The sequence below is a fragment of the Molothrus aeneus genome, chromosome 17 (genome assembly GCF_037042795.1).
Source record: "Molothrus aeneus isolate 106 chromosome 17, BPBGC_Maene_1.0, whole genome shotgun sequence".
Lineage (NCBI taxonomy): Eukaryota > Metazoa > Chordata > Aves > Passeriformes > Icteridae > Molothrus > Molothrus aeneus.
Window position 1 is genome coordinate 1,574,552 of NC_089662.1, and position 20,730 is coordinate 1,595,281.

At 39.3% G+C, this 20,730-nt stretch overlaps 1 protein-coding gene across 1 annotated transcript in view; it reads left to right on the forward strand.

Moving 5' to 3' along the window:
* The window catches only part of ITCH (itchy E3 ubiquitin protein ligase), a 58,041-nt gene that overhangs the window by 21,191 nt on the left and 16,120 nt on the right, over positions 1 to 20,730 (forward strand). Inside the window, exons 2-11 of the mRNA XM_066561456.1 lie at positions 4,281 to 4,371; positions 6,900 to 7,038; positions 8,898 to 9,022; positions 10,198 to 10,335; positions 12,397 to 12,439; positions 14,470 to 14,639; positions 15,746 to 15,980; positions 17,139 to 17,234; positions 18,491 to 18,665; positions 19,518 to 19,584. Of these exons, the coding sequence (XP_066417553.1) occupies positions 4,302 to 4,371; positions 6,900 to 7,038; positions 8,898 to 9,022; positions 10,198 to 10,335; positions 12,397 to 12,439; positions 14,470 to 14,639; positions 15,746 to 15,980; positions 17,139 to 17,234; positions 18,491 to 18,665; positions 19,518 to 19,584 (1,258 nt within the window). The 5' untranslated portion in view covers positions 4,281 to 4,301. The remainder of the gene's footprint in view (positions 1 to 4,280; positions 4,372 to 6,899; positions 7,039 to 8,897; positions 9,023 to 10,197; positions 10,336 to 12,396; positions 12,440 to 14,469; positions 14,640 to 15,745; positions 15,981 to 17,138; positions 17,235 to 18,490; positions 18,666 to 19,517; positions 19,585 to 20,730) is intronic.

Here is a 20,730-nt window from a genome sequence, read left to right on the forward strand (position 1 = left end):
GAACCAAACCTCCCTTGGAGCAGGTATGCAGCCACCGAGGAAGTTCAGACAATTATTTCAATGGTTTATTTTTAGTTGCAAGAAGATACTCTGTCTCTATTCTATCTTTTTATATGCCAAATAATTTGTCTTGTTCATTTCTGAGAAAATCATACTTACCTGATCATGCTCTGAACATCCATTACATTGCCCCAGTCATTCTGTCACAGCTCTCAAACCTTTCAGCTGATGTTCCTAAATTTCAGATTCTGACGGTTTCTTGGAAGTGAGTTGCAGCATCTGGGAGAAAAATGGCAATAGGAGTTTTCCATAATTTAAAACAAAACAAAACCAGAACAACAAAACACCAACCAACAACAACAGCAACAAAACAACAACAAAAAAACCTCAAAACCCAGCCCAAACCACACAAAATCCTAAATATCCATGAAGATGTGTTTGATTTTCTACTGCAGAAAAAAACCTGAACATGCATTCTCAGCTTTGGAATGGCAGTTTCAACTTGTGAAAGTGCTTGTAGCATTACAGTGACTTTTATAAAGACATTTGCTTTTCACATTCCTAAGTACCATTTCTATTACAATAAAACTAGATGGAAGTATTTTAATAATGACTGAGGAGTGGTTTTTTAATTTTGTGATTAGGCTTACAAGTAGCCCTGGGCTGATTCCGAGTTGAAATCGTCTGCAGCTTTTAATAGAGTAGTTTTTTACACACAAACAAAATCTGTTTGGTGTATTTGTTACATAAATCAAGGCAAGTAAAATGTTAAAAATTAAATGTAAATAGACAATAGCTGAATATGTGTGACTGACGGCATTACTGCCTTTGGCACTCTTTTGTTTCTTTCTAAGTCTAGTTCATTAATCACCAGAGATTCTTCTTTGGCTAATCAGTATATTTTAGCTTAGTTTCCTAACAGAATTAGGTGTACATAATTCCACCTTCTCTCTTCCCATTCTCCCATGTGCTGCACTACAGACTTTCTAAATTACTAATTCATTCCAGCTAGAAACTGATGGAGATGGAGATAGAGAAGTTGATGAAATTTCTATGAGTTGTGAAAAATCCAGATAAAGTATATATATATGCATGGTAGGGAAGGGACTTAAATTAGTGCCCAGCTGAGAGAAAAGCTGCAGTGTGTTTTCTGTGATGATTCCTTGCTGGAAGCTTGGCATGGAACCAGCTATTCTGCTTGTGGAGTCTTTCTCAGCGGGCACTTAGGGGGAGTAGAAGAGGAGCTGGAGTCAAGGTATTGGAAAACATGGAAAGAGAGGTAAGGATGTTGAAGTGCAGGGCAGAGGTAAATTGTTGCTTCCTTCTTCTTCCTCTGGAACTCTGCTTTTCCTGGTTAATTAATGGAGTTTACCATAGGTGTGCAGCCTCTAGATTTTAGCAAGAGTACAATAAAATAAGTCTCTTCAGTTTTATTGGTCAAAAATAATTAGAAACTTTCTAGCAGCTGAGAGAACTAAACAATGTGTAGTACAGTTTCTTTTCTTTTAGAAGTTTTGGCAGGCAGTGTATTCCTGGAATTTTCCTGAAGCTGGTTGTTGGTGAAGGCCGTGTCTCCCATCATAGACATTTATCCTTCCACATGTGTTAGCTCAGTGGGTGTTTGCAGGACTTTCATTTCAGATGTGGTTAAGCTGCTAGATTTTCTTTGCATGTTCTCAATGAAAATGATCAAATGTTACTAAAATAATTTTAATGAGTGTAGTTGCTGGGTTAGAAATCAAAGTTGGCTTTAACACGTGCTTCTGAATGAGTGTTGTATGCTGTAAATGCTTAGTGTGGGAGTTCAGTAAAGAGGGATCCCCTTCAGGGATCCCAGGTGTATTCTGTGCAGTGTTATTTCTCCAGGTGGGAACTGGCAGCTCTTTTGTAAATCTGAACTCCTTCAGACTATCCAGTGTGTCTGTGCTGGTCTAGATGTGATCTGATTGCTTTCATACAGCATAAAGGATACCCAGGGAGGTTGGGACAACCAGTCACAGGAGCAGAATTAAAAATTGCCCTCTAAATCATTTAAATTTAGGCTACTTTTTAAAAACTTAGGTAAAAATCTTTTTCACTCTAACATGATTTAAATTTGTGTGATTCACATCTGAAATTTAGTAACAGTATTGAACTATACTAATAACACCAAATACTATTTGAGCAAGTCATTAGTACCTTTTTTGGAGGGGTCACATTTTGCAATAGGAAACACTGGCATCAGCAAGCTGCAGGATGCAAAAATTACCCATTTCACAACTTTCAAACACTTGTGGGGTTACAATTCCCATAGTCACTGTCACAGACATTTGCTTCAAATCACAGCCTCCAAAAAGAAAGTTGCCATACCGAGACCTGATCTCCTTGCACAAATTCTGGTTTCCTTGGTGTGAAAAATGCAAATAGTAAAATGAATACTATATGTGTTATGTTGGGAAGTTATGCTCTATTAGTCTCTTTTAAGTAGTGCTGTATTAATCTATTTTAAAGTAATGTGGTAGCTATAGTTTTGAGGCTATAACATAATATTTAAATAGAAACTATGTGGTGTAAGATGCTTTTTGTAGCTAGCTCAAGGAATGGATAAGATAATCAAGAAATTCTTCACAAAGAGATAACAGCAACAAGACACCAAAAATCCCAAGAGAAGAATTATTGCCTCCTTATCAGGACAACCCAGACTTCAAGGAACCTCAGCGATTGATTTACAAGATGGGGGGAGTTGAAGTTAAGCAGAAATACCCATAGTTTGAAAGGAATATTTGTATCATGTATGAGATAGATGAATATGCAATAGGCTATTGCTTTTAAGGGTTAATCCTTTGTTAGCAAGGTGTTCTTTTGTGGCAGAATGCAAAAGCACCCAGATGTCCATAATTCTTTGCTTTTTTGTTGCCATTTATTGTCCTAACTTGCATTGTCCAAATTCTTATTGTTCTAATTTTTATTACTATTTTATTACTATTAAACTTCTAACATTTTAACACAAGTGAGTGGTGTTTTTTACGCTTGGCGTGGCTGAACATGTTTGGGGTTAGATAAACTGCTTGTGGTGTTAGCAGCTGCAGGTTCATAAATGGAGTCTTTTGACTCACGGTACAGATAGCAGCAGCCTAAGGTAACACTTTTCCTTCCTTGCTGGAAGTCATGTGTGCAGAAAAGTGCTTGAGGGCTGGCAGGGGATGTTTGCTCTGCATTGGGATCCTGTCTGGTGGCTGCCCAAAGCAGAGCATCAGTGGCAGCTCAGGGCTGCAGAGCAGCTCCCTGGCCACAGCAGCTGAGCCCCATGAGAGGGGACACCCAGAGAGGTGCACAAATGGTTTGCAGTAGGCTCTGAGCAGGGAGATGGTGTGGGAGGAGGGAACAGGGCATGACAGGGATGCAGGGAGTGCTCTGGAAGTTGTATCCAGCAAGCTGTTCCTTTTGCAGTGGAGTTGGTAAGAGATGCTGAGGTGAAATGTGTTTTAAAAATGAATAGGTGACAGGGGTATCTGGGTATTTCCAGAGTGATGACTGTGTTTAATGTAATAGTACACAATTTAATTTCTCTGGAAGCTCTATGATGCACACTGTCCACTTTGTCTGCCCCCCCAAAACCAAATACTGCAAGGAGGAACCTGTGCTGCCTTTGGCTGGGAGGATCAGACCAGCCTTGGTGTGAGGGTTGGGGTGTGCCAAGAAAAGTTGTGCAGTGACTGGAAGTTGTCTTGTTCTCTTTCAAAAGTGATGCATTTCCTTTTTTATTTAAGTGCTTTGTAGTGTTACAGCCTCTATCTGTAGACTTGCTCTGACCAGGTAAAATCAAACAAGATATAAAAGCGGGTTTCTCTAAATTTGAAATTCCCTTTTTAATTTAATAATTTATTTTCAGTCTTTTTGCTATGCTTGTGGATTGTGGTGTTTGTTTATTTTTAAAAACAAAGTAGTACTTGACACAGAAAGATAAAGCTACCCAGGATTTATGACACCCAGACAAGCAGATGTTTTAGACATAAGAGGTACAGCAAACTTTGGAATTAGAACATTATTCACTCATTAATTCACAGATTGAAGTGACATAATCAAAAGACCTCTTTTGCCTAGAACCTGAATAGTTACAGGTCATGTAACAGAGACTGAGCCCTTTGTAAAGGATTTTCTGTACTTTGGGAAATTGAAAGGAACTAGACAAAAACCAAGTATGGTGGGTTTGTTTGCACTGTAATGTATCCACATGTCAAAAGCCAGATGAATTTTTGAGCTTCTGAGTATTGAAATGTTTGCATTCTCTCTTCATGCAGATTCAAGATCCAGCCCATATTATGGCTGGCAGTGGGTCCAGATCAGGACCAGCCAGTGGGTTGTCCATGAAATCGCAGCTTCAGATCACTGGTGAGCTTTCTGAAATTATCTGTCTTTTCTGCTTAGAAACGTGACAGTGTTTTTCCACAATTAAACAGAATTTACTATGTTGCATTTCAGGAAGTTTTGCATTTTAAAGCACCCAAGAGAAGTCAGGATTGATGTTAGGCCATCATTACTTAGCAACTGCTTTATTCTGGGTTTTATCTAAAATGCATTTTGAAATGATACATATTGGTGTAAAAGAAAAAAGAAAGGAATCATTCTTTTTGGTTGCTGTTAATTGTACAGACAGTCCTCCTGGAAATTTAATAGTGTATTATGATACTGCTTGCACTTACTGCATCCTGGCATAATATCAAATCCAACACTTTTTCCTGATTGTGCTGTTCATTGAAGTTGACTTATGGCTTCTCCCTTGTTACATGTTTTTATGGCCACCATTGAAATGGATTAAAAAGGGGATAAAAAATTTAATGAAAGTGTTGGTGAGAATATCACTGTAATTGAACACCTCTGGATTGTTTGGAGATGGATTTACATTACAGCCTTTGCTTTTTGTAGTGCCTTACCAACAGAGCAGCAGTTGAAAGTTAATTATCAAAGTTTTCTCACTTCTGCTTTCTGGAAATTTAACTGGGGCATCAAAAAAAAAAAAAAAAAAACCAAAACAACTGAATGGGAGATCAGGGGTTTGTGCAGGTCTCTGTTTAGAAGCATCAAGAGTAAATTTTGCACCCTCAGTGTGAAGACCTGTGGGCATATGCAGCAGTTTCAGGAAAGGAATATTGTGGGGATGAAAAGAATGGTCAAAAATAGATAAAAAGCTTTAGATTAGGAAGGAGGTTGGATCTCACTGTTACACAGGCTGTAGCTGTCCCTCTGAGGTCACAAGCTTGTGTTTCCTCAGTAGGCTGTGAGGCTGTAGAGAAATCTTGTCCCTACAGGTTGATATTGGAGAGAATTTGGAAGAGGTTTTCATAGAGGCACCTCCTGCACTCAGGGATGGAGAGCAGAGCCAAGGATTGAAGTGGTGACTGCTGTCCAAGGCCTGAGACTCGCACAAGAACAGTGAATAAATGCCTCAGTGTTTAGAATTGAGATTACTGAGGTATTTGAATTTCAGGTCTGAATTTCTGTAGATGTTCAGCCATGATTTGCAGCAAACTGTTGCTGGTGTTACCTCCCTCCTGTCCTACCCTCAGATCTCCATTCTGCTGCCCTCATTAGTTTTAAATGAAGTTTCAGAGCATCTGGGTAAGAACAAACTTGGAAAGTAGGTACAAATCTGCTGATTTCTGCTGCTCCAAGGCAGGTCTTTGGGATAATTAGAGATGTCCTGGTATGAGGTGCTATAGCATAGAAGTACTGGAGACAGGAGGGGAAGGATGGGGAGCTGTTTGTGAAAATTAATGAGTTAAATTCTGTGAGATGTCTGTAATACACAGAGGAAGAGTTTTCCTTGTGAGTATTTCAGAGCAGTTTATACTAAGCTACTTCTCTAAATCTCTAAAGGAGCAGAGGCTATAAAGGGAATCTGGGGAGATTAGCCAGATGGGCCTGAATTAGTCATTTCTTTTTAAGGATGTAGTGAGGCTGTGGTGGGTGACAAACACACAGAAGAGCAAGTTGTTTTTTGCCACAACAGTGAATTCAGGGGCCAACTGGAAATGATAATATCTTTGTCTTCAGTACTGTTTTGTGAGTTCAGTGTTGCCAGTGAATCCAAGACACCTGGGACTCAAATATCAGGGTAGACACGCATCATAAAGGAGGCAGCATAGCAGTGGTGTTTGGAAAGATGGGAATGCTGCAGTCAGTAATACTGAAAGCTTTAAAAAAAATCCAAACACAAAAAAAAACCCCACCCACCACACCCCCTCCCCACCAAAATTAAAGCTCTAGAGCTGCAAGTCTTGCCCAGATTTGTTGTTGTTAGAACAGGAGGTAGCTACTGGAACCCAGGGTTTGGATTCAGCTTTTCAGTAAATCTACTTAGCTGCAGAAAACTTTACACAAAATTCATTTTCTCAGTGATGTTCTGTCCATGAGAAGTTGTGGCAATTTTCCACAGTGCCTTGATGAGAGGCAGATCATATTTTGAGCTTTTTAACAAGCAGTGTAATAAACTCCAGGAATTCTCTTGGCTGGTGATAGACAGGAGACGCTTGTGGAGGATATTTTCTCTTTCAACACCTAAGCACTTCTGTGGATCTTGTACTAGTTATGATTAATAAGTGTCTGATGTTGCAAAAGTATTGTTGCATGTTTTAGGTGTTTGTGTGAGCTGTGGCATTGTAAATGAGCTGGAATGCAAGAGGGTTTTTATCCATGTAATGTGGTTTTATTCTTGAGTGTTCCTCTTCCTCTTCCAAATTCTCTCCCATATCAACTTGCAGGGACAAGAGGGTTTTTATTAATGTAATGTGGTTTTATTCTTGAGCCTACTATCAGGCATCAGTGATGTGACACTTGAATACTGAAGCACCCAACTGAAAAATACTATTTGTAATTGAAATCTTTCTGAGTGAATTACTGGTTTTTCTCTTTCTTAACAGTTATTTCAGCAAAACTAAAAGAAAAGAATAAATGGTTTGGACCTAGCCCTTATGTGGAAGTCTCAGTAGATGGACAGTCAAAGAAGACAGAAAAATGCAACAATACAAATAGTCCAAAGTGGAAACAGCATCTTACAGTGTAGGTTTGGTTTTATTTTCCAATTTATTTGATTAAAGCAATTGACAGTGGGCTTGAAGATTATGTTTTTATTTTAAGCAAGGAGTTGAGTGTTGCATGAGGTGGTGACATTTGTATAATTTTTAGAGTAAATATAGTACAGTCTGAAATAGATATTTACAAACTATTACACTGCTTGTGCTTATATTTTGTATTGCTATGTGTGGCATATTAAAGAAGCTCTAATTCTGTGATTAGTAAGGACAGTAATTTGATATTAAAATTGATGGTCCCATGCCCATTTTTGTTGTCATATTTAAAGTTACAGCTTTCAGAAGTTCTGTTGCTGAAAAGTGTAGCTGTTCTTTGTGTCCCACTGTGGTGTACCATGCCATGACACAGGTAGTTGGCTCTCTCTTGTGCACCTCTAAATTCAAGCAGAAATCCAAAATTCCCAATCAATTCCTGCAAATTGTTAGTACAAAACTAACATCAGATTCAAGATGAATACAGCTGTTGATATTTGCTTGGCCCAGTATTTGTGTTGTGAATAAAGAAGATACACAAGTTCTATAAAATTTAGTTTTCTCTTAATGTCACATGGAACTCTGGGATAAAGATCAGTCTGTGCTTGCACATTGGACAGGGACTTTTCACAAGGGCATGCTGGATGGGATACAAGGAAGAAATTCTTCCCTGGGAGGGTGCTGAGGCCCTGCACAGGGCTTGCCCAGAGGAGCTGTGGCTGCCCTATCCCTGGGAGTGTTCAAGGCCAGTCTGGATGAGGCTTGGAGCAATCTGAGATAGCAGAAAGTGGGGTGGAATGAGACAGGCTGTAATGTCCCTTCAATGCAAACCATTCAGGGGTTCTGTGATTTGCTTGTACTTAAATTGTAGATTATTCTTCTTGAAGCATCCGGAACATTGCCTGAGGAAAACCATTTTTGTATCTGTACTTTTATTGTACTTTAGATTGTTGTGAAGTTTTAGTTACTACTATTTACTGCCTTGCTTTGCACTGAGATATATTAAGAAAAAGAAAATCTTGCACTTTGTATGGAGGTAAGTGTAGAAGAGCAGAATTTTCTTTGACCTTTGAAAGCTTTCCTTTTTCTCTTCCATTTTTTAATGGGAATGTTGGTGATTTGTGCTGTGCAAATCCACACAATAATGCATGTGCCATTTTTACTCTTCTTGAGTAAGAGCTGAGCACAGGCACCCCCTATATATCAACTGCATTGGAAATTACACTAAAGCTGCATGGAGCTAAGTGAAGTAAATTGGTTTTTATGAAATATATTGGCACAGCTGCCTATATCTGGATTCAGGATAAAAAGGAAAAGTATAGTGGCTTCTGCAAATGAGGCTAGACCCTCTTGGGGTTCCTCTCTGTGGAGTTTGTTAGGTGGATCTTCTCAAGGGATTGGCTAACTGTGAAAGTCTGGACTTACCAACCATATACAGCTAAAATTATCCACTGAGAAAATAGCAGTCATTTGTACCCATTACTCACAATGAAAATAATTTAAAACTATATAAATGTTAGAGTATTCCTTATAGAAAAAGAAATCAGTATTAGAAGTTACTTTGAAGTTGTTGTCACAGAACTTACTGTGTTGTATATGCTGGTAGTTTTTCTGTATTTCCCTTAAAATAGTAATAATAAAAAATGTATTTGGTCTGTGAACTGTCTTGCAACAGTCTTGATTGACATGACATATCCAGGTGACATGAGAATGTGATAATTGGAAATGGTTTGATGCTACCACCATTATTTCTTTGTTTTTAAATTACTTCTAGTGACAGTGGAAGTAGATGGCTCAGTTCACCCCCTTCCCCACCAACAATTGCCCTTACAGTGCTCAACTTTTTCTTTTCAGAATTGTCACTCCTGTAAGTAAATTAAACTTTCGAGTCTGGAGCCATCAAACATTGAAGTCTGACGTCCTGCTGGGAAGTGCTGCTCTGGATATTCAGGAGACACTGAAATCCAACAGTATGAAATGTAAGTCTGAGACGGAGGGTGCCTCTGAACTGTCTGTTAGTGAGCATGAGTGCTGTGTGCACCTCTGGAAATGGCCCTTAAGGGTTCCTTTGGGTGCTCCTGGTTGCTCTTATGAGCTTCCTACTACGTTTTCAGTTTCATCTTTTTTAGTTATACACAGGCTGCCATGGTGTCCCAAAAAACAAGATGTTTTTTCTTTGCTAGTGTGTGCAAGACTGAGTGAAAGAAAGGAGTTTCTTTCATATAGTTTAAAAATCCAAACTGTGGTTGGCATTCTGGTGCTAGACAGGAAATGTGTAAAGTTATTTTTGTTCTAAATAGTGCTACAGGGGTATGTTGTATTATTAATCTTGGATTTATTTAGGCTTTGGGCAGTATTTGCATCCTGGACAGCTTGAAGGAGAAATACAGAATTCTACAGACCCATTCCAGCACTCAGGGGGCTGCAGCACAGAGCTCTGTGCTGTCCTGTTTTTGTTCCATCCTTTAAGGAAGTGTTGGCTTCCCAACTGTCACATGGGTGTTGCAGATGGAGTGTGCTGACAGCAGTGAGAGCTGCTCTCCTGGCAGTGTCTGTTCTGCTGAATCTGGGTGAAAATCCCTGTGGATCAGTGCATTTGCTGTCTGACACCAGGCACCTGTTGGAGCTCACTGGGGTTTGTTTCAAACATTTCAGCAAGAATGCTTATTTACAGTTCTGTTTCACTGAAAACTCTGAATATACCATTGGTCTGGGGATATGATGGAAAATGTTCACATTCTGAATGTGAATCTGGATGTCATTAGGTAAATGTGAAGCTTTTTAGTCAGAAGACAGAAATTGTATCTGCTCTTAAAGTGAATTACACTTCCTAACTCTTTATTGAGGGCAGATGCATTAATTGCTGTGGAAATGTGAGAGTCAGTCTCTGCTGTCATGATAATCCTTTCTAGGCAGCAACAAGATTACGCTCCAGTTTTGCCCTTTTTGTAGAAACAATAACTTTCTAATGATGTGTGAAAATGCTCGGTTTTACCACACAAAAAATAATGGAGAGGTAGAGCTGTAGGTCTGGGGTGGTGTTTGGGATTTTTTCCCCCCTTGATCACTGAGGTTTGCAATTGGCTTCTTGAATAAAAGGCCCTTTTTTCTCATGCAGTGAGATAAGCTCCCTTTGTTCTTTGTTCTTTTCCAGTGGAGCAGGTAGTGGTGACCTTGCACCTCGTCGGTGACAGGGAGCCAGCAGAAGTGGTGGGAGATCTGTCAGTCTGTCTGGATGGGATGCAGGTCGACCCTGAGCTCCTCACCAATGGGGAAGCCTCAAGTACAAGAAGTAAGTACCTTTGAGTCCAAATCTACATATATCTGCTATGCAAAGCCATTTTTGGAGAAGCTTTAACACAGTCTTGAAATAAGCACAATAACAGCAATTTCTGTAACTCTCTGTTTATAGAGATCAGAAATCTCCTGCATTTTGAGGTGGAGTCATAGTTCACAGGGCAGACCTTCAGCCTTATTGCAACAAAAACCAGATCAGCATCTTTATTTTCTGAACTTTGCAAACTTTTATCTAGTGATCCCAAATGTTCATGAAGGTCTCTAGCTTCCCTGAATTTTATAACGTCATAAACAGAAAAATGCAAAGTTGGTTTGATCTCATCATCATCCTAGTAATAAGTATTCTGCTTACTAGGAGACATAAGTTTATATTAACTTTTCTTAAAATAGCTCATTTAAATGTATTCATAGATTTATTTCCCTGTGGAGAGCTGCAGAGAGGGATCCACTTTCTGTTTTGTTGGTGTGTACAGTCTTTTAAACTGAAAACTTGAATACATGTAAAATATCTAATTGCAGTAAAATAAAAAGGTAATTTTAATTCCCTTGGAGCAGGACAGTGGAGCATTTCTGAAATGCTGTACATTGAGAAGTAGAACTAGGTAAGGGTTATTTTCCTAGAAAGCAACAAGAGACACTGTCTGCAGTAGTGACCAGCTGGACATTTAATTGGCAAGTTCTAGGTTTCTGGGCTGGGGGGGGTGTTAAAGTCCTAGAGGAAGTTGCTTTGAAATTTCATCTTGAGTATCATAGAAAAATGGAATTAATACACAAATTCTGTAACCATATTTCTTAGAGCTTTTAGTCCATTTTCTTTGCATTTTGTTACAAGGATCAATTGCACAGACTGATTGTGTGGAATTTTGTTTATAAATAAAAGCCAGATGGTGGGATTTTGTGGGACTTACAGAGTGGGGCTGAGGTATAGGGATAGAAGTATCTAGTGAAAGTACCAAATTTTCCTTTTATCCAATACTTGATTTTCATCTGTGCTTTCTTGGATTTCCCAAAATTCAGCCACTGAGAAAAAGGTGGGAAAAGCCATGCAGGTAGTGGAACTGAGTACAGAGTTGGGCACAACACAGCAAGCCCCAGGCTCAGCAGAAGGTTCCCAGATAATCAGGGGACAGGAGCACATAAGGAAGGAGTTAGATGTTAAAGTAGTCTAGCACATTGTACAGGCTAAAGGCACTTCAGGCAAGCACATTGTTTATGGAGTTGCTTTTAAGTTAAGATTTCTCTTGCTGGGATTTAATTCCTTCCATGCACAGTCCTTAACAGCTCATTATCCTAAGCCTTTCTGTGACTACATCCTTGTCTTTGGCCTAGATCTCTCCACAGTTCCTATCAGAACTGAAAACTGATTTCTTTACTAATCACATTTAACTCTATGGAAATAAAGTATTGGTGCTATCTACATGAATGAGCAGTTCTGTGCTGCATATCCAAGGTTTGCAAATGCTGGCACAAAAGGCAAATATTTCTAAGCTGTCTGAATAAGCAGTTGCAAAACATTTGCAAATCTAGGCTGAGCTGCTGCAATGCTTTTGGAGTACAGCCATATTTTGTACCTGCTTCAATGCCTTTATATTCAATAATTTACAGAGAAGGGAAGGGTCTGGGCTAGAGAGTCCAGTAAACAAAGCCCCCAGCCAACCAGAGAGGAGATTCCAGTGAAGTTTTTGTCCTTTCTGCTCTGCCTGCCCTCACTGAGAGAGTATGAAAAGCCAGCTCCACTTAAAAGAATGAACACTGCTTTATACTGCTAGAAAGAGAGCGTGTTTATTTGGGAATATTCACACAGTCAAATGATGTCCTGTTATGTCTTCCATAAGGTGGAAGTATTACAGTGGCAGTGGTTAAAAAAAATTGTATTCACACACACAAGTAGAGACATGCAAAATATATACAGATTTGAAACCCAGTAGATAAGCAGCACATCGTGTCTCACCTCCACACTTGAAAGAAGTGTGAGCATTAAAGGCTGTTCCTTTCCTTGGAAATGATTCAGAGTGTTGCTTATGCTTCTGTTGTCTTTTTCTTCCTGGTATTTAAGGTCCTACACAGAGTGAAAGCTCCAGAGTAAGGAGTGATACACGGTAAGACATTTTTCCTCTCTCTCTTTTTTTTTTTATTCTGTCTTTTAATATTCACAGTTTTGAAAGAGAGGAATTGTGTGTTTTGTAAAGAAGACAATGAAAAATTTATGAATATGCCCTGCAGCAGTATCTGTTAAGATCTGAGCATGCCCTAAACAAAAGTACTGAACTGTTGCTCTGCTCCATTGTCTGGCTGCAGTTTTGCCTCCATACCTGACTGATCTTTTTGTGTTTTCCCTTTGTGCTCCTCATCCTTCTCCCAGTGATTACCCAAGGTAAAATATATATTTTAAAAACCCCAAAACAAATGGCACTGGTTGTTTTTACACTGGTTTGTTTTATAGTATGGAGGTATCAGAATTATATTTAGCTTTGTTAAGATCCCAAAATCTGTCTGGCACTTACAGTGTGCTAAGGCTGATATCGGATTATGAATCTTGCTGCCTGGTAGGATAATAGTGTGCCCAGCCATGTTACTTTAATTAGTTCCATGTTAACCATGTTACTTTAATTAATTCCCAGTACTAAGAGTATTTTAAGGATCTGTACAAAGCACAACACTCTGGATGACATCTGGAGTAACCAAGCTAAATTTCACTTTTTTTCAGTAGTTTGTGTTCTTGGCTATGTTGTCTGAAGTCTTCCCTTGAAAGTTTGGGGTTTTTTCTGTTTTCTTTTTGTGTTTGAATGATTTCTTAGATGCCTGGATATTCAGAATACCTGAATGTTATATAATAATAACAATAATAATTATAATGATTCAGTTTTGCTATCAACCAGGGGGCTTCTGGTGGTCATTGTGAGGATCATGGAAATGATCAGGAAAGTGACATTCTACAAGGGCATGATGTGAAAGAACAAGGGGGAATGGTTGAAGAGGTGGGGCTAAGCCTCCTACAGATTTGAGGTCACTGATGATTTGGACCCATTTATTTTGAAGTTGGTATAGTATGAATTACGTGCACCATGCCTAGTATAGAGCAAAAGTGTGTTTGACCATGATACTGAGGTTAAATCAACAACTTGGTCCTTTACAACTTGGGATTTACTTAGCCTTACCTACTGTGTTTTAATTTGTGTACATTTGAAGGAATGTAATTTTCAAGGTACTGGGTTGAAACTGTAACCTCTTCCTTCATTTGTGATGTCTTATGTGCTTGACCTGTAAATCCACTAGAATTTTAGTTGACAGCCTTTTTGTTTTGCCCAACATATTCTGAAAATAAAATGCTTTTGACTTAAGATGTGGATACCTCTAACTCTGCTTAAGGAGCTACAGATGTATCAGAATAATACTCTGCTAGGTGTAAGTGAACAGCACAGCATGGGTCAGTACTGCTGTGTAGTTTCTTATGTCTTGTAAGGTTGAGCAGTTTATATTCATAGCTGCTAGTTAAAACTTTAGTGCTAAATTCTCCAGCCTGTTCCAGAATTGAGTTTAGAGGAAAAAATATGTACGCATTAGTAAGATTTCTAAAAATTTGTAGCATTTTGTATGTTCTGAGCATATGCCAGCCCTGTGGAGTAAAGGCACGCAGGCTGTTTTAAGGTGTTAGCCTCTCATCTCATTAGGGACTCATGGGCAGAAATAGCTGAGCAGCAAAATCCAGAGCCTGGACCTAAGGGCAAGTGTATCAAATTGGGAAATGAAAGAGGAGATTTTGATGACAGATGTTATATGCATCTATTTCACCACTGTTCCATCAACTGAGGTTTCAGGTACCTCAGGAGATAAACTCTGTGTGTTTATACAGATGTCTAGATACTTGGAATTATTGCGAGTGTTACAAATCTCACCTCGTTGTAACTATTGCATTCTAGTGTCTTTCACATGTCTTTTCAACCCCCCTGAAAGTGTCCCAGGCCAGGCTGGATGGGGCTTGGGGCAACCTGGTCTAGTGGAAGGGGGTTGGAACAAGATGATCTTTAAGGCCTGTCCTAACCCAAACTCTTCTGTGATTCTGTGATTTGCAAAGTTTCATGTCACCATGCACTACTAGAACACTTCTCTGTGTCTTTTCCTGCAAAAGGACTAACTCAAATGGCCTTGAAAACTGTGAGGATGCTGCTTCCAGTGAAAACAAGACTGTTAATGGCAGTGACTCTCCGTTGCTCACAAATGGGACCTGCAAACCTGCCAGACCCCCCAGGCCTGCCAGGCCCCCGCCCCCCACTCCCCGCAGACCCCCGTCGGTCGCTGGTACGTCCTTGGGCCGGGCATTCCTTGAGTGAACATAACTGTTTCTGCTCCTGATGTTTAACTGCACTTTGGATGGTAAATTCTTTGGCAGGTCACTTCTGAAGGAGTATTTTTTAGCTTGCATTTGGTACAAGTTGTTTAGTCATTATTACTGGAAATTTCTTGTTTCCACGTCTGCTCAGGGGTGGTGGCAGTCAGTGATGGTGCTACAGAGAGTGGAGCTGGGACCAGGAGAACACAAGTGAGTGCTGCTGCTGCACTGAGGCATCCACTGAGGGTGACATGAAATCCACTGAAGGCTCACAGAATTGTCTCAAGTTGATAATACTGCATTCTGAGATAAAAGTTACTGGTTTCTACAATTGCAGTTAGATTCTGTGAAGCTGCAGCACTTAAAACACATTCATTATCTGCTGAAATGCATAGATTTTTTTTATCTAGCTATTAAAAACTACATGAAGGCCACTAATTCTGAAAAGTTACTTGATATTTTTGAAGTAATTCCTTTACCCTCATACAATGCAGTGTTTCTGTAGTCTCGTTATTACAATTGATAAATGCTGGATCTGGATGGGCCCTGCAATACAGTAATTACTTTAAAAGATTAATCCCATGCAGTTAATTAATGAAACTTGACCTGTGTTCAACTTCTAACCCCACCCACCAAATGGCATTAAGATAAAACTGAAAACATTTAAAGAATGTCTGTGTTCCCCTTCCATTGTGATTGTTGCTTTCCATGCAATATCAAATCTCCTCTTGAAAATTTTATGCTTATCCTCACTTAAATTATTATTCCAAATAATAAATGGAAAAGAATTAATTCATTGGTACAAAGAAGTAGTTTTTTATCATCATTTCATGTTTACAGAATGCAGACAAGGTAAATATTTATCAGAAATACCAAAACGCTGTTCATGGCAGTTGTTGGATTAAAGCATTTTTACAGTGAGACAGAGTTGCTGTTCAGTTTTTGTTTGAGCTACAAAATGTGGCTGTGGAAACAGCAGTTCTGGCAGGTTTGCTTTTGTAATGTGTAACTTCTACAATAGATTGGTGATAAATGTCAGTTAAAGGCTTTTTCTCTTCTCTTTCTGACATCATAGCAAGTGCAAATGGTCCTTCATCCACATCCACAGAAAGCGATGGGGCCAGTGCAGGATCACTGGCAGGTACAGCCTCAAATACACCTTCAGAGCAGAGCCCTGAGGGGGCAACAGCCGCCAGCACAGCTCCTGCCACTCCTGCACTCACCACTCCTCCAGTGTCCAGACAAGTCCAGCCAGTAAATCCTTCACCTCAGGCTCTTACTACAGTCAGCCAAGGGCCTCTTCCACCTGGGTATGGGTTTAATGACTTCTTTCTCCCCATGTGTGCTGACTTCTCTGGTTTTACTTTATTTTACTTACAGTAGGTGTAAGAAACCATAGATAATATCTGCCTTCTGTTGCCTGACAAAAATCCCCCAATATGAATTTGGAGGGTTTATAACTGTTTCGTATTCAAGTATTCAAGGAAAGAATTCTGATACTTATATGTTCCCATGTCAGTGGAACATAAGTTTAAAATAGTGTGGCAGGTTATTGTCTTCAAATTAAAATAAACTCAGGTAGGAAGATATTGGTACAGATAAGTAGAAGAAAAGCTGCTATTGCAGTCCTGAAGGTTTGGATTTCATACTGCAGCTCCTGAGTAGTGTGGACATACTGCTGTACTTTGGGTACCTATGGAATTTGTCAGATGGTTGACCTCTTGCCTCAAAGCTCTCAACTTTAAAAAAACAGCAGGAAAAACATTTCTGGACTCTCTGAGTGAGGGAAATCAAAAGCTTCCCAATGTGAATGGTGAAGTTGGTGAATTACCTGCCTTGATTTGCAGGTAGTGGAAGCAAAAGGTAGGAGTGCTCTGAATAAAGAAGTGGTCTTGAAAACAGCAGTTGTTCCTTATTCATTTTCTCATTCAACAGAAATGGCAAATAGCTTTTTTTTTTTCCCCTGTGATGTTACATTTGATGCAAATACAAGGGTAAGTCATTATCCCAAATACTGCATGTGCAGAAAATGTGACCAATGCCCTTATGGTGATCTCTGCATATACTTGACCACTGAAAAATGTGCATATGTTGGATTAATGCTACTCTAAAAGGGGTTTATTATCTGTAGTTGGTTCTGTTCAATAGGTTATTGATACACTTGATATTGAATACAAAATTTTGCTAAAATTTTACACCTAGGCATGAATTTGAGCTTCTGTTTCCCAGAAAGGTGGTCATGTACAATGCTTTTTATTTTAGTTGGTATAGAATCACTGTTAATATGAATGGTACCATTGTGTGTTGCACACTGTTCTGGTGCATTTCATGAGCCAAGGGTTAGTTTGAAGCATTTTTTTTAGAAATAAGCATTTTATGAAAACAGATGTTTCTCATCTTTAAGCTGTACATGCATGGTTGGAGTAGTTTGATCTGGAGGAAGATTAAACCTTTTGATCTCTATTCAGTTGGGAGCAAAGAGTAGACCAGCATGGTCGAGTGTACTACGTGGATCATGTTGAAAAAAGAACAACGTGGGATCGGCCAGAGCCTCTTCCTCCAAGGTGAGTCGGGATCAGCCATGCAATCATCTCAGATGTCTGGGGTTTTCAGGAATTAATTGCCTGACAGTTTTCTAAAGCTGGAACAAATATTTGAAAACAGAAATGTGAACCCAGTTGCTCTGGGTTGTCTCCAAGGAATGCATATGGAAAAGAGTTGAATGTCAAAAAGAGCCAAATCTGAATTTCCTGTCAAAGATGAGGCAAGTGCATCTTTAGTGACCGAGAAACAGATTTCAGTTAAAGACAGTAGACACCCCTCAGAGTAAAAGGGAACAAAAACCACAGAAAAGTATTTTAGCATTGAAGTAACTATCAGCTTGAGCAGCAATGCTCTTGGTTACCTCTTATCCTGAGGTTACTGTTTGCAGGCCTTTGATCTTGTCTCAGGGCTCCCAGCTGCCAATTTATTATGCACGTAGAAACCAGCTTTCATTATTAAATGTTTCCAGTTCTTGGCATCAGAACAGCTAGTGATGTTAGCTCACAGTTGCTGTTTCTTATTTTTTAACAGTATAAGAAAAGCACAAGAGTTGTTCTATTGCACTTTTTCATCCTCAAATGGTTCACATGCTATAAAGAATTACAAAGTGAAAACATGGGATGGTAAAGAGAACTTGTTATTAAAGAACAAAAACTGGCAGTCTCATAAATGGAGCCCACCTGTCATGTTTCAAGTTATTTTGAACTTTTTCAGCAGATAAACTTGTATATTGCTTAAGCTTACTTAGAATAGGAATGTTTTCTTTCAAGTTCTGTAAGTAGTACTGATCTCATGTGAACTGAAAACCAGAAAAAAAAACAAAAAACCAAAGAAAATCAAAGCAAAACACCAAACCCCATGCCCAAACCTTTCTTTTCTGCCAGATCAGAGTGTGAGGAAGTCTTGTGTTGAATAGCTTAAAATGTCAGAAGGTTTGCTGTCTTCTGGGACAAACCAGCTGGGTGGGAAAACTGCAGTGATGCCAGCACAGTATGGACAGTGGTCTAGACAGCTCTTGACAACTATTTCAAAAAACCCTGAAAATACAATAAATTGCATGGGTCTGACTTTGTATAGTATGCAACAAATAAAAGTGATTCTCATAAAAAAAGTCTAGCTCTTGCATAATTTTAGCAGAGGTTACAAGGAGAAAAAAGCTACTGGTGAGCCCATGCTTTCTGTTCCCTTCCACCACACTGGCCTCCAAGTGCCTCTGAGCCATTAATTGCCAGCTGTTGACAGCTGGCAATTGGGGGGCTTGTCTTTTCCCCCACAGCTGGGAGCGCCGAGTGGACAACATGGGCAGGATTTATTACGTCGACCACTTCACCAGAACGACCACGTGGCAGCGGCCGACGCTGGAGTCCGTCCGCAATTACGAGCAGTGGCAGCTCCAGCGCAGCCAGCTCCAGGGAGCCATGCAGCAGTTCAACCAGAGGTTCATATATGGGGTAAGGACTACTGGGGTGACTGAGGTTAGGGTGGTTTTGGGGTTTGGGCGTGCCTGTGGGTCACCTTTCCCCATAAAGGCAGCAGACTCTGTTATGGTTTATGATAATGTCTCTGTGTGTAGCATGGCAGGGAGGGCTCCTTGTAATGTTAGTTCATCTCCTTCCAATCAGCACATGGGGTTTAGTTGTGACCTCAATATAGGGATTCTTAGATAAAATTTATGTAAAATATTGATAAAGCCTTTGGCTCAAACTACAGCTTAGTAATAAGCTGGTGTATTTGTATTGTATCTTGTATTACCCTGGCCAAACACACGGGAGGTAAGCAATGCATTTCTGCTCTGGGTTAAATAAATTATGCACAATGAATGTTAGGAGAGCAGGGAAGTTGAAAAGAATCCTTCCAGCATTTTTACTCCATTATTTGTCTCTGATGAATAGCAGACATTAGATCACTCCAACTCATGCTACTCATGCTCATCAAGAATGATGGAGGTTCTGATTTGCTGTACATGTGAGAATAAAATGGAGCCTGTAAGTGGTGGTAGGGAGAACTGTACTGAGTGCAGGAATGAAGGTTCTGATTGCTTTGGGTGCTACTGTACTAATTTCCTCCTGCCTAGGCAGGGGTACTAAACAAAGAATAATTATTTCTTGGCACTGTAGTTAATTAAGCATGCCAAGGTCAGTAAAATGGGCTTCTCTGTGGAGGAAAAGAAAGAGTTGGCATCCTTGCTTATGTGTAACATTAACAAAAATGCATTTACTTCAATAATTCAGGATGGCTATGGTAGAACATCTGGAAAGCAAATGACTAGTCATTAATGCCTCATTTGTTCGTGTGACTTGCAGAACCAGGATTTTTCATCCACACAGAACAAAGAGTTTGATCCTCTTGGCCCTCTGCCACATGGATGGGGTAAGACTAACTTGAATGTGTTTTGTAATGCAATGTAATTAAACATTAAAGCATACTTCTGCCAAATTATTTGTCAGCTATTCTAAACTAGATTTTGCAAATTAAAATCTACATTTAAAATATTTTTTAAATATTTTGAAATATTAGATCATATTTTAAATATATGATAATAAATATTAGATCATATTTTAAATATGATCTAATCAAATGTGCTATTAAAACAGAATCCTGACTAGGCTATGCCATTTCAAAGTGGTTTAGAAACTATAAAGTATTCTGGTTTACTGCATTGGTAAAAAGTGTGATAGCTGCTTTAACACTGTCATCCTTTTGAGACTTTTTCATTTCCCCCCACCATCCTGTTCCTGCTAAATCAGGCTCCAATTCCTCTCTAAATCAAACTGCTCAATTCTCTCTCCAAGACAACTCTTGAAGAGTTTTGTTAGTCTGAAAATGTTTTTTATAGTGACAACTAACTGCTTCTTGATTTGGCCCTCTCCCTGGAATAAATTTGTTCTTGTACTTTACAGGGCTGAGAATTTACAATTAATACAAATTTTGGCAGGGTGTAATAAAAATAGAAGTGTAAAACTGCTTTCTGGTGTGACTATCAAGCAAATATAAAAATTCAAGTTTTATGATACGTAAGCAAAGCTCTCAGAATTCTCTTGTGGAATTTGGAGAAGGTAATTACTTGGCAGAGTTGGACCTGAGTTTTTGGGTTCCTCTGCTTTTCAAACAGAGCTATTTGGATCTTTAGTCCTGGTATTGCTGCAACTTCATGCCATGAAATTGTCATTCCCCACCCTTGTGCTTAGGCACATTATATATAACATTTCACAGAAAGGTCTCGAGGCTGGCAGTGTCCAGGAAATGGCAAACTGAGTCTCCACATCGTGTGGAATTCTGCTGTCAGGCTCACAGGCAAATGCCTACTTACAGACTTCTCTTGGAAACTGAAGCTTTTGAGCTGTGGTAGTCAGATTTTGATTCATTTTTGTAGTTTGTTTCTCTTGCAACACTAAATAAAAATGGTATGATGAGCTACAGAATGATACAGAGGGCATTTCTCATAGGCAGTGTATGCCCATGGTTCATCTGAGAGAAAATATAAATGGGTTTTCTTGGAAACTGCATTTGACTGTG